The 12,661-nt window shown below is 67.5% G+C and overlaps 1 protein-coding gene and 1 long non-coding RNA gene across 2 annotated transcripts in view; both read right to left on the bottom strand.

The window, feature by feature from the left end:
- LOC307096618 overlaps positions 1–859 on the bottom strand; it is a 3,208-nt gene extending 2,349 nt beyond the window's left edge. The window contains exon 1 of the long non-coding RNA XR_013813301.1: positions 1–859. This exon is cut by the window's left edge and continues 600 nt beyond it. This is a non-coding gene — a long non-coding RNA (uncharacterized lncRNA).
- A 2,049-nt stretch (positions 860–2,908) lies between these two features.
- Positions 2,909–12,655, bottom strand: LOC307096619 (ladinin-1-like). Its single transcript, XM_079800924.1, has 10 exons — positions 12,598–12,655; positions 8,890–9,030; positions 7,017–8,121; positions 6,468–6,575; positions 5,644–5,687; positions 5,284–5,347; positions 4,999–5,142; positions 4,422–4,508; positions 4,113–4,187; positions 2,909–3,350 (listed from the first exon to the last, which is right to left on the bottom strand). The coding sequence occupies exons 1-10, from the start codon at positions 12,630–12,632 to the stop codon at positions 3,345–3,347; spliced, it is 1,809 nt and encodes a 602-aa protein (XP_079657050.1). The 5' UTR covers positions 12,633–12,655; the 3' UTR covers positions 2,909–3,344.
- Positions 12,656–12,661: the final 6 nt, after the last annotated feature.

The following is a 12,661-nucleotide window of genomic DNA, read 5'->3' on the forward strand; positions in this document are numbered from 1 at the left end:
CTGGGGCAGGCTGAGCTGGGGGCTGCAGCCTGGGAGGCAATCAAAACCCCGCCCAGAGCAGAAACCACTTCTCCTCCCTCCTGCCCCACCTGCCCCACCTGCCCCACCGCCCAGAGATCAGGGTCCACGTCCTTGGGGACTGAAGCCAAAAGAACACTGGCCGTGAGGGCCAAAGGTGGGTTTTGAAAACCGAGTTTTTGCTGTGTGACCCTAGTTCAGCCCCTTAACCTCTCTGGGCCTCGGTCGACCGATCTGTAAAATGGACGCATTTCAATTTCTAATCCTGCAGAACGGCTGAGCTTCTGAGGAATGTAGCCCTTGTCCCCGACACAGCTGGGACAGCCCTCACTGCAGCTGTCAGCCCCCCCCCCCCCGGGGGAGCCAGGGGACAGGGCAGGGGCAGGGGCGGGGGCAGCTGGGGGCGGAAGGGAGGGGCAGGGAGCAACTTGATCCCCACAAATGCCCCCTCTGCCCCAGAGGATGCGTCAGAGGAGGGACTCCCTGGGCCTGGAACGCCTTTGACATTCCTGACCCTCCAGGCAACCCTTCCCCCACGTATTTTCTCCGCAGGAGAAGCTGCAGAACCAGGGGGAGATTTCCCTGCGGGTGCGTTGGGGGGGACGACAAGGGGAGCTAGACTCAGGGGTGACCCTCTAACCCACGAGCTGGGCTCACACACGCCGTGACAGGACCTCCCCGCCCGGCTCTCTGGAACCCTGTCCCTGCGTCCCCTCCTCGGAAGCCTGGCCCCTCGTGGAGGGAACACGGACCTCCGTCCACTCCCACGGCCCCCAGAGCGGACGCAGGCAGAGCCGGACGGACAGAGGGGCCAGGATGCCGGCCCCGCCTCAGCGCCTCCCCCCACCGTCTTACCTCCGCACGGGACAGAGCAAGGTGCCTTCTCAGCCGGGCAGGGACTGGGCGAGGGCCGGGCGGGCAGGGCTTTAAGCTGTGGGGGGGCTGGGCCTCCAGGGCAGAGGAATGTGCGGGGGAGGGGGGCGGGGGTGTTGGGGGCTCGGGGGGGGGGGCAGGTGCCAGGGACAGGCCGGCGGGCTTGGTGCTCAGACCATATAAGCCCATGCGGTGGTCCAGCTGTGGACGCGCTATTTAAAACCCGACAGATCTGCCGGGGACAGAAGCCAGCTGTCCCTCCTGACAGCCTGATAGAGCCGCTGCCAGAGGCCGGGCCCGGGACGGGGGCTGGGGGGGGGGCAGGGCTGGGGGCCGAGGCCACCCCCACAACACTCCCCAGTGTCCGGAGGGCACGGCGTCCCCCAGGCCGCTCCCTGGCTGCTCCTCGTGGCCGAGCGGCCTCCTCGGGACACGGGGCTGCGGCCCGTGAGGACGCTGATCGGCGGAGCGGGTCTCCGTGACCCCAAGTCCTCCCCTCCCCGCCCCCTGAAGGGCCCTACGGGAGGTCAGACGGGGAGAAGGAATTTGCAGGCGTGAGCCATGGCTCGGGGACAGGCGGCTGGCTGCGTGGGGACCGCTGCCCACCCCCCCCCCCAGGGGTTTAAAATGAAGCTGCCCGGCCAGTGTCGCTCAAGAGGTCAGGGTTCGATTCACAGTCGGGGCACAGGCCCGGGTGGCGGGCTCGATCCCCGGGGTGGGGCGTGCAGGAGGCAGCCCATCCATGATGCTCTCTCGTCATGGATGTTTCTGTCTCTCCCTCTCCCTCTCCCTCCCTCCCTGGAATCAGTAAACATCTATTTTAAAATAATAATAATAATCAATTAAATGAAACTGTGATCTGCTGAGCCTGCTGGACCCTGAGACCCACGGGCCGGGCTGGGGCCCCTGCTGTCCGCTGGCCGGGAGGGAGGGACGGGGCCGGGCTGTCCGCTGGGAGGGAGGGAGGGAGGGAGGGACGGGGTCCCGTGTGCCACCGGAATGAGCGAGCGGAGGGAACCACGTGTCGTGGCCGCCGAGCCGACTCTCCCCTGGGCCTCGGGCTCTTGGAGGCCCCGTCCCGACGCCGAGCAGGGCCCCTCGTCCGACCCGGCTCCTCCTCGTGGTGCCCCGCGCCCTGGCCCCTTGGCCCTCAGATCCTTTTTTTTAACATATTTTATTGAATATCCGAGGAGGTTGGTTCGGCCTGGATTCTCAGATGGCCCAGGACCTCCACGCTCCCAGGGGCCACGGTGCTGGGGATTGGAATTGGGAGAGTGTGTGTGAGGGGGGCTGGCAGGTCTGCCCCCCAGAATCACGATGGAGGACAACAGGATGCAACCCAGATTCGTGTGAGGAAGGGGGGGGCTGCTAGGAAAACGATGATGGACCCCCCCAGCCAAAATAATCCACACACACCCCTCTCCCCCCACACCACATACACACACACACCCATACATACATACACACACACACTCTTCCCCCCATACCACATACACACACACACCCATACATACATACATACACACACCACACATACCACACACACACACCCTCTTCCCCCACACACCACATACACACACACACCCATACACACATACACACACTCTTCCCCCCACACCACATACACACACACATACATACACACACCACACACACACACCACCACACGCATACACACATCATACACATACATACACACACCACACACACCCTCTTCCCCCCACACCACATACACACACACATACATACACACACCACACACATACACACACCACACACACCCTCTCCCCCCCATACCACACACACATACACACACATACATACATCATACACACACACAGACACACATACACACACACCATACACACACACACACACCACACACACACACACATACACATATGCATACACACACACGCCACACACACACACACACACGGTGCGGACGACCCGTAGGAAGCGGAGCCTCCAGGGGGGTCGATGGGCGGAATGCTCTCAGTCGCTGACACCAGAGTGAACGAGTTTATCCATCTTTCCTGAGCACAGAGGGGGGCACAGAGGCTGAGCTGCAGGGTGAGGGCGGGCGAGGCGGGCGGGGGTGCGAGGACTGGAACAGGGACTCAGCGAGGGGCCCGGGGAGGGGGGAGACCCGAGCGGGGCGGACGGACGGGACGGGGGGCCTGGCCCTGCAGCAGCCGGAGCCAGAGACGCCGCGTGGACAGAATCCCAGGCCAAGGGCGGACGTGGGTCCCGGGCGGCTGTGCCCGCGGTGGGACGAGACGGAGCCTGGCACCCGCCCCGGGGCCGCCCAGGAAGGAGCTGCCGGAGCCCCCGGACGTGCAGGGCCCAGGTCCGGAGGCAGAAAAGGGTCGGGGCGACGGGGAGGTGAGGGCGCAGCTGCGGCGGCAGGGCTGGCGTGAGGGAGGCGGGACGTGCAGCTGCCTGGCATCGCCTCACACCTGTGGGACAGAGACCGTCAGCGAGAGAGGGTCCTGGGCTGGGCGGGGAGGGGGTGTGCACAGGAAGGCAGTCCTCTGCTCAAGCCCCTCACCCACCCCCACACCCACCCCCACACCCACCCCCACCCCCTCACCCACACCCTCACCCACACCCTCACCCTCACCCACACCCTCACCCTCACCCACACCCACACCCACACCCACCAGGGCCCAGCCCCCTAGTCTGTGGGACTGAAGGGGACAGAGTTCTCAGGGCTAAGGGGGTGGAGCTCACAGGGCTAAGGGGGTGGAGCTCACAGGGCTAAGGGGGTGGAGCTCAGGGCTAAGGGGGTGGAGCTCACAGGGCTAAGGGGGTGGAGCTCTCAGAGCTAAGGGGGTGCAGCTCACAGGGCTAAGGGGGTGGAGCTCAGGGCTAAGGGGGTGCAGCTCTCAGGGCTAAGGGGGTAGAGCTCACAGGGCTAAGGGGGTGGAGCTCACAGGGCTAAGGGGGTGCAGATCACAGGGCTAAGGGGGTGGAGCTCTCAGAGCTAAGGGGGTGCAGCTCACAGGGCTAAGGGGGTGGAGCTCTCAGAGCTAAGGGGGTGCAGCTCACAGGGCTAAGGGGGTGCAGCCAGCTGGGCCTCGACCAGGGCTTGAGGTTGGGGCACCCCAGCCTGACAGCAGGACCAGGGGCATTCTGGGTACTGGGACTGGGCGACTGCAGGCCAGTTAGTGTGTGCGGGCGCGGGGCGGGTGTGGGGCGTCCCCTCCCGCTGCCCTCACCTCGGCATCCAGGGTGGAGCTCGCTCTCTTCGCCCACTGGGTCCGCTTGGTGGCTGCCGCCTCGTTCTTCGCCTCCTGGTTGGGGCATCGGGGAGGGGACTGGGGACTATGGGGCCTGCAGGGGGGCTGGGGGCCCTCAGCCCTTCCCCCTTCCAGCCCCGCACCTTCTCTCTGCTGCCCCCCGACCCACAGGCCTCGACCCAGCCCCACCATCCACTCCTGGAAAACCCCCTTCACACCTGGGCCCCCCCCCCGACCCCTCATCCCACCACCCACAGGCCCACGGTCAGGGCCAGGCAGGGACCGTACCTGGGGGTCCTGGTCCCCCGACTCCTGGGTCCTGCTGATCCACAGGTTGAGCCTCGAGGTGACCACCCCCGAGAGCTTCAGGTTCTCCTGAAAGAGGGGCTCCATCAGGGCGGGGGGTCAGGGACAGGACAGAACCCCCCCAAGTCCCCCAGCAGCGCCCCGTAGACCTGAGGGCCACTGGCCCCCGCCCCCCGGGAGCTGCAGGGACCGGGACTCAGGACCCAAAGTGGGGCTCAGGTCAACGGCAGCTTCGGCCAAATGGACACACGCAGCTCGGCCGGTTGGCTCCGTGGTGGAGCGTCGACCTATAAACCAGGAGGTCAGGGTTCGATTCCCAGTCAGGGCACAGGCCCGGGTTGTGGGCTCCATCCCCAGTGTGGGGCGTGCAGGAGGCAGCCGGTCCATGATGCTCTCTCCTCAGGGATGTTTCTCTCTCTCTCTCTCCCTTCCTCCCCGAGATCCATAAAAACATCTACTTTTTTAAATGGACATTGGAAAACACGGCGTTTTGGGGCAGTGCCCGGGCCACGGCTGTGGGTGTGGGGACCTCAGGCCTCGGGGGCCCCGCGCCCCTCACCCTGCGGCTGGAGGCGGGCTCTGCTCGGCTGGGGCTCTGGCCCCCCAGCTCCTTCTCGAACAGGTGGCGCTTGCTGGCCACGCCCACGGGCGCCACGAAGACCTCGGTGCGGGTGGAGCCGGGGGACTTGACGGACACTGACCGCTGGGGAGAGAAAAGCACAGGCTGACCCAGGAGGCGGCCAGGAGGCCAGGGCAGCCCACACCCTCACCCTCACCCTCACCCTCGGGGGGCCCCCGCCCCTGCCCGCAGGACCAGGGGCATTCTGGGTACTCGGGGGCCCACCTGGATGGCCGTGTGGTATCTCTCCAGCTTCTCGCCTAACTTCACCGGGAGCCTCACGCTGGCACTGCCGGGCAGAAGGACGGGATGAGACCACCAGGTGAGGCCCTGCCCCCCGCCCCCCCTGCAGACCAGGGGTGCACACCTCCATCCCCGGGCGAGGATCCAGCGGCCCCACCTCCCCTCCCTAGGCCCAGAGCTCCCCACCACCCGCCCTGGTCCCATCATTTCTACCCCCAACACGTCCGTCCCCGACCCTCCTCGCCATCTGCCCCCCCCCCCCCCCCGCCGCCATGCGCCCTGTGGCTCAGCAAACAGGCTGACCACGACCCCTCAGGAGAGCCAGGCCCTCCGGCCCCTGACCTGCGGGTGAGGGTGGATTCCGCGTTGTTGATCCGGGGGCTCATCTGGAAGGAGAGAGAAAGGCACTGATGAGCGTGGGTGACAGGGGGTCCCAGGGAGGCCACGGCCCCCTCAAGGGAGGGGCCCCCCTCTCAGACACTTCCTCCTCGCACCTCCCACCCTCCACGGCTCAGCTCCCCACCAAACCTCCATGAGGGTCCCCGTCCTGTCCAGGAGACACCTGCCCCCACCTGGCCAGTCTGGGGAAAGCCTCTCCTTGGGCCCCTGTAGGTGTTTTGGGGGTACCTGCCACCACCTGCTGTCCTGTCTGTACCCCCCTCTCCCCGCCCTCCGCCATTGCCCATGAGCCCTGTGGAGGCCTCCAGCTTTCTCCCTGCAGTTCCGGATTGCACCACCAGGTGGGGCCGCTCATGTGTGTCCATATCCACCTTCCAACTCCCCAACCCAGTGGTGGGCAAACTCATCAGCCCACAGAGCCACATACCAACAGCACGACGATGGAAATGTCTTTGGAGAGCCACATTTTTTAAACTTAAACTTCTCCTAACGCCACTTCTTCCACATAGACTCGCCCAGGCCGTGGCATTTTGTGGAAGAGCCACACTCCAGGGGCCAAAGAGCCGCCTGTGGCTCACGAGCCGCCGTTTGCCGACCACGGGCCCAACCTGCCCTCCTGGAACCCCGCCTCCTCTGCGGGGGGCCACCAGGGGAACCCCAAAGGCCCGCTCTGTCCTCCTGGCGTCGGACCCACGACCCCTGGGCCGGGACCCACGACCCCTGGGCCGGGCCCGCCTGGACAGGCCGGCGGCGCCCGGGACGCTCACCCGGAAGGAGATGGTCCTGGGGCTGGACCTGCGGAGGGAGCTGCTGTAGGTGGCCCCCGTGGGCGAGAAGGCATCCTCCTCCTCCTCCTCCTTGCTAGGAATTTTCACCTGGACGGAGGGGGCGCGTCACGCAGGCGGTCTGGGCAGCCCCGAGCCCCGAGCCCAGGCAGCCGCGGGGACCCCGGGTCGCCCAGCCCATCCAAGAAGCTGCGGGCGGAAGTGGGGGGCCATGGGGGGGAAGGTTCTGGGCCTACTTCTGCTGTGGGGATGGGAGACACTGCTCCCTGGAGCCCGGCCGCTGGGCACAGCCGCTGGGGGAACTTCCGGGGTGGGGGGACCCCGAAGTCCAGGGCCTGGGTGAGGATCCGCTCCCGTGACCCAGCGGAGGCCCCTGCCGTGGGGTCCCCTGTTCTGATGGTGACGGGGAGCAGGGAGAGAGAGAGAGAGAGAGAGAGGACCCGGCCCACGCCAGCCTGAAGCTGGGGGGACGGGAGGCGGCAAGGGAGCCACCGGCACCTGGGTGGGACGGGGGGCGGGGGCACTGCCCACCTGGAGCGTGATGGGCGGGAGGCGGGAGGCCACGGTCGGAGGGGCGCACCCCCCCGGCTCTGCCGAGGGCAGGCGGCAGAGGGGCCTCGCTCTCTGGCTTCCCCTGGCCACGGGCTGCTCCCGAGCCTGGGCCTTCTCCTTGGGCCGAGGCTCATCCTCGGGCTGAGGCTTCTCCTTGGGCCGAGGCTCATCCTCGGGCTGAGGCTTCTCCTTGGGCCGAGGCTCATCCTCGGGCTGAGGCTTCTCCTTGGGCCGAGGCTCATCCTCGGGCTGAGGCTTCTCCTTGGGCCGAGGCTCATCCTCGGGCTGAGGCTTCTCCTTGGGCCGAGGCTCATCCTCGGGCTGAGGCTTCTCCTTGGGCCGAGGCTCATCCTCGGGCTGAGGCTTCTCCTTGGCCCGAGGCTTCTCCCGGGCCTGGGGCTGCTCCTTGGCCTGAGGCTTCTCCCGGGCCTGGGGCTGCTCCGAGGCCACGGCCCTCTTGGGGACCCGCTTTGTCTCTGAGACCTGCGCCTTCTCGAAGATGAGCGCCCTCTCGGACACCCGCCCCCTCTCCGCGCCCGCCGCCTTCCCTGGGGGCGGCTGCTTCCCGGGGGCGCCCGCTCCAGCCGGACTCGGACTCGGCCTTCGCTCCCACACGTCCGTCTTCGCCAGCACCGACTTCCTCTCGGCGGCGACCACGGGGGTGTCCACGGCGCGCGGCCTCGTTTCCCGCCCCGGCGTCTTCTCCGGGCCGGCGGGCTTCTGCTCTGCGCCCGGGGGCTTCTCCAGGACCCCCCTCTGCCTGGCCCCTGGCTCTGGGGCGGCCGCGATCTCCTCCGCCCGGGCCCGGGGCGCCTGCCGCTCCCGGCTCAGGCTGCGGCGTGGGGGGGCGGCCGCCTCCTCGGTGGGTGTGAGGGACGGCCGGGCGGGCTGCCCGGGGCCCAGGCTGTCCCCTCCCTCCTCGGCCTCCAGCCGCTCGTGGACGGGGCCCTGCGTGGCCTCCATGCCCTGCCGCCGCTGCCGCCGCTGCCGCCGCGTCCTGAGGATGGCCTGCACCTCCTCGCCCTCATCTCGGGGGGCCGCGGGCGGCGCTGTGGGCACCTCGGCTTCCTCCACGCTGGGCAGCCTGGGCCAGAAGATGGGGGTGGGAGGGTCAGAGGGCATGGCGTCTGAGGTGGGAGAGACTCCCCTGACCACCCCACACCCCACCATCACTCAGATAAGGATCACATGGAGGGCGTCCGAGGTGTCATGTCTACAAGGCACCCTGCCCGGCCGGCGTGGCTCAGGGGCTCAGCGTCAGCCTAGGAACCAGGTCAGGGTTCGATTCCCATGCCCGGGTTGGGGGCTCGATCCCCAGTAGGGGACGTGCAGGAGGCAGCCGATGCATGATTCTCTCTCATCATGGATGTTTCTCTCTCTCTCCCTCTCTGAAATCAATAAAAAAATAATTTTTTTTTTTATTTTAAAAAATAAGGAGACATTGGGGACACCCTGGGCCCTTCTCTTCCTGGCCCTCACACCCCAAAGCTGGGTGGCCAGACCAGCCATCCCTCCGAAGGGGATTGGAGGGTCTGAGTTTGGGGGCCACAGGCTGGGTTTGTGGGGACAGGACAGCCTCAGAGCCTGGCCGAGTGGACACAAGTCCCGGCCCTGCCCCTCCAGGGGGGTCGCCTTCCCCGGTGGACGCTCTGCCTCCGTTCGTCCCGCTGGGAATGGATGCCTGGTGCCCGTCCGGGGGGGACGGTAAGGGCGGAGGGAGTCCTGTCCAGTGGGGACCGAGGGGGGCTGGACCATCATCCTCTTCGCGCCCCGAGCCGCGTCCCCCGGGGAAGGCCTCCTGCTGCCTGAGACGTCGCCCCGCGGAGGAGGCGCCCCCGGGCCCCACCCGCACCTGTCGGAGGCCGGCCGCCCTCCGTTCGGGGCGGACCGGGCCGGCCGGTCCTCGTCCGACGTGGAGCTGAGGTTCCGGTGACGTCGCCGGCGTTCTCGCTGCTGCTCCTCCTCGTCCTCCAGGCTCCACTGCTGGGCCAGGCTGCGGGGGGCGGGGGGGGGGGGGAGGTCAGCGAGGCCCAGGAGACCCCGACGGCAGCCCGTGGGCTGGGGAGACCGCGGCCTCTCGGGGGCGCCCTCTACAGGTGGCCACGGGCGCTGAACCCACGTGCAGTCCGTGTGGACACGCACTGAGTGTGGAAAAGGGTACGAAAGGTAGGACCTAAGCCCGGCCGGCGTGGCTCAGGGGTTGAGCGTCGACCTGTGAACCGGGAGGTCAGGGTTCGATTCCCGGTCAAGGGCACAGGCCCGGGTTGCGGGCTCGATCCCCAGTGTGGGGCGTGCAGGAGGCAGCCGGTCCGTGATTCTCTCTCATCATGGATGTCTCTCTCTCTCTCTTCATCACTGAAATCAATTAAAATGCTTTTTTTTTTTTTTTAATAAAGAGCCCAGCTAATAAAAAGGAACTGGGACTCTATCCCAGGACAGAATCTCAAAGCCAAACGCCGGAAAAGAGTGCTGGGCGGGTCGGGCCACCCCCAGAGGGAGACGCCCCCTCCCCGGAGCCCACAGCGGCGAAGAGGAAGGAGCGGGGCCTGGGGTGCCCCCGAGAGCGTGGGGTTCCCCGCCCAGGACAGGCGGAGCCGAGGAGCCGCCGGGAGAGCAGGTTTGGGGAAACCCAGTGGCCAACCCACTGGGCTCTGGAGCTCCAGGCCAGGCCCAGGGAGGGGCCCGGGGTTCCCACCATCCGGGCGGCCACTCCCTCCCCGCGACACCCCTCTCCTCGCCCCACCTTCGTTGGGGGACACGCACCCCTCTTTGCCGCCCTGTGGGGCTGCGACCCCCGGCTGCTCTGGGTAAAGGAGAGGCAGGCAAGCCCGGCTGGCGTGGCTCAGGGGTTGAGCGCCGACCTATGACCCAGGAGGTCACGGTTTGATTCCCGGTCAGGGTACACACCCGGGTTGCGGGCTCCATCCCCAGTGTGGGGCGTGCAGGAGGCGGCCGATCCATGATTCTCTCTCCTCATGGATGTTTCTCTCTCTCCCTCTCCCTCCCCCTTCCTCTCAAAATCAATAAAAATATTTTTTTAAAGGAGAGGCAGGCGTGAAGGCTGCCCCAGGGGCTCCGTGTGAGGAGAGAACAGAGAGCCACTGGCCGGGTGACCCTGGGCCAGTCCTGGGCCCCTGAGGGTTGCACACCATGAGGGTCGCCTGTGGGGGGGGCACCGAGGCCCCTCCTGGCCCTGGTGGTCCGGGGACAGGTGTCCGGGGAGCCCGAGGGCGGCCCCAGGAGGTGGGGGGGCCGCTGGGGGGCGGGCGGGAGAATGATTAACCAGGCGCTGCTGCGCCGAGAGTTCTCCGATCCACCTTCACCCCCCGCAGCCGGCCCAGCCCAGCCTCGCCCACGACGGGCGGCCAGGGAGGGAAGGACGAGGCTGCTGACCAGGCACCCCGCCAGCCGCTCCCCGCAGCCCCCGCACCGGGGCCGGAGCGTCTGGATTCCACCCCGTGCCGGGGGGGGGGGGGGCAGAAGGGCCCCCAGCTCCCAGCTCCCAGCTCCCACCGGGGCCACACACGTCAGAGCCTCCTCACAGCTCCCAGGGACGGCTGAGTGACTCAGGGCCCCCCCCACCCCCCCACCCCCGCCGCCGAGGCTTGTTCCCGGGAGCCGGGCAGGAGCCGCGTCAGGACAGCAGCTGGCGGCAGCTGCCCACGGGCTCGCCGAGGGCCGGGGCTGGGGCAGGGGGGGGGGGGGGCGGGGTGGAGAGGGCCCCGTCCAGGATGCCTCCGCAGCCCGCCTGGGCGCCGTGGGAATGGCCCGCCCCCGTGCCCAGCTGGACCGGCTCCCTCCGAGCGGGGGACAAGATCAGGCCCGGCCCCGTGCCCAGCTGGGAGGCCGCAGCGCCCACCGCGCACACGCCCCCAGGCAGGCGCGCAAAGCCACGTCCGTCCCTGGGAAGCGGGTCTGGCTTGACCTTTTCACCCGGCGCACGGCCAACGCTGAGGTCTTCCGTCGACACTCGGACGGAACCTGCTCGGACCCCCACGTCCCAGGCTCAGCAACAGTGGAACCTGCCGCCCACACAGACACCTGCTCACTCCACAGGCCACAGACATGCCTGCACACACATGTGAGCACGCATCTGCAGGCACAGATAGGCCCACTCCACATGCCACAAACATGTCTGCACGTGTGTGTGAGCATGCACCTGGAGGCACAGACACACCCACTCCACAGGCCACAGACATGCCTGCACATATGTGTGCGCACCCATGCAGAGGCACGGATATGCCCACTCCATAGGCCACAGACATGCCTGCACACGTGTGTGCGCACCCATGCAGAGGCACGGATATGCCCACTTCACACGCCACGGACATGCCTGCACATGTATGTGAGCACCCACACAGAGGCACAGGTATGCCCACTTCACATGCCATGGACATGCCTGCACACGTGTGTGCGCACCCATGCAGAGGCACAGGTATGTCCACTTCACATGCCATGGACATGCCTGCACACGTGTGTGAGCACCCACACAGAGGCACAGGTATGCCCACTGGGAGAGCAGGACACACCCACGTGCAGCCCAGGCACAGTGACCCACAGGCAGAGTCCAAGGCCACGCGGCCGCCCCACCCGCAGCGCATACCTCCCCTGGGGTGTGTCCCACCTCTGACAGCCGGCTCCTCCCAGACTCTGGGCTCCCTCCATTCTTGGGGCCTCGCTGCCCCGCAGACCCAGGGTCCCCCCACACGGGCTGCCGTGCAACTGTGCTCCCCCACCTCCTCGGGAGTGAGTGGCTGGGGGAGGCAGAGCCCGAGACCCCGAGAAGCTCTGTACCCCCACCTCCAAGAGGAGGGGGAGGGGGAGGGGATCTGGGGCACCTTAATGGGAAAGGCCTGGGAGGCGCAGCTGTAACACCCCAGTGCCCACCTCCTGCCGGTTAGAGCCCCGGGTCCCAGGAGGAGGGGCCTGACTGGGTCTGAGCTACTTGGGCCTCAGTTTCCTTGGGGGTAAGGAGGTGAAGGGGCTCAGGGGGGCACTTGTGGGGGGGCAGGGCAGCTCCGAGAGGGGTCCCCAGGAGGGGTGCTGCCTCAGAGACCAGCCCCCCTCCTCTGACCCTCTGAAGGCTCCACTCCCAAATAAAGCCGAGCACAGAGAGGGACTGCGACTCCCCTGAGGCCGCCCAGCCCAAACGCACCCAGAATGCCATTCTCAGACTCAACCTCATCAGCCCCGGGGATGGTTCCCACCCACCCTCTCCCTTCCCCTGCCCCCCCCCCCCCCCTCTGCCCGGGGACAGTCTACATTCTGCCCAAACCCAGCGGTGAGGCGGACTCCACCCCGGACCCCAGGCTGGGCCCCTCCCGGTCACCTCCCGGGCCCCCAGAGCTGGGAGGTGCGATGGGGGGCTCCCCAGCCCCCCGCCAACCCCCACCCCCCGGGTTTGGCCTCAGCCCCCCAAGGGGGGGAGAGGAGGCTGAGGGAGAGCAGGAACCCCACCCTGTCCCGAGGGCTCCCCAGTTTGGCCCCAATTCTGGCCCCGGAGGAGCAAGACCAGGCCCCGCGGACACGACCCCCGCCCCGCGCCCCGCGCCCCGCTCACCTGGACAGCGCCGACCAGTCCTTCCTGCCCGACATGCCGCCACCGCCGCCGGGGCCACGCGCTC

This window comes from Cnephaeus nilssonii (genome assembly GCF_951640355.1).
Source record: "Cnephaeus nilssonii genome assembly, contig: SCAFFOLD_245, whole genome shotgun sequence".
NCBI classification, from domain to species: Eukaryota; Metazoa; Chordata; class Mammalia; order Chiroptera; family Vespertilionidae; genus Cnephaeus; species Cnephaeus nilssonii.

What these genes read in the sequence shown, in the direction of transcription:
- LOC307096619 (XM_079800924.1), bottom strand. Translation starts at nt 12,632, where the DNA reads ATGTCGGGCAGGAAGGACTGGTCGGCGCTGTCCAG. An exon ending in CCAGGACCATCTCCTTCCGG is followed by an intron (nt 5,688 to 6,467) that starts GTGAGCGTCCCG and finishes CTCTCCTTCCAG; the next exon opens with ATGAGCCCCCGGATCAACAA. An exon ending in AGCCCGCCTCCAGCCGCAGG is followed by an intron (nt 4,509 to 4,998) that starts GTGAGGGGCGCG and finishes CCCCTCTTTCAG; the next exon opens with GAGAACCTGAAGCTCTCGGG.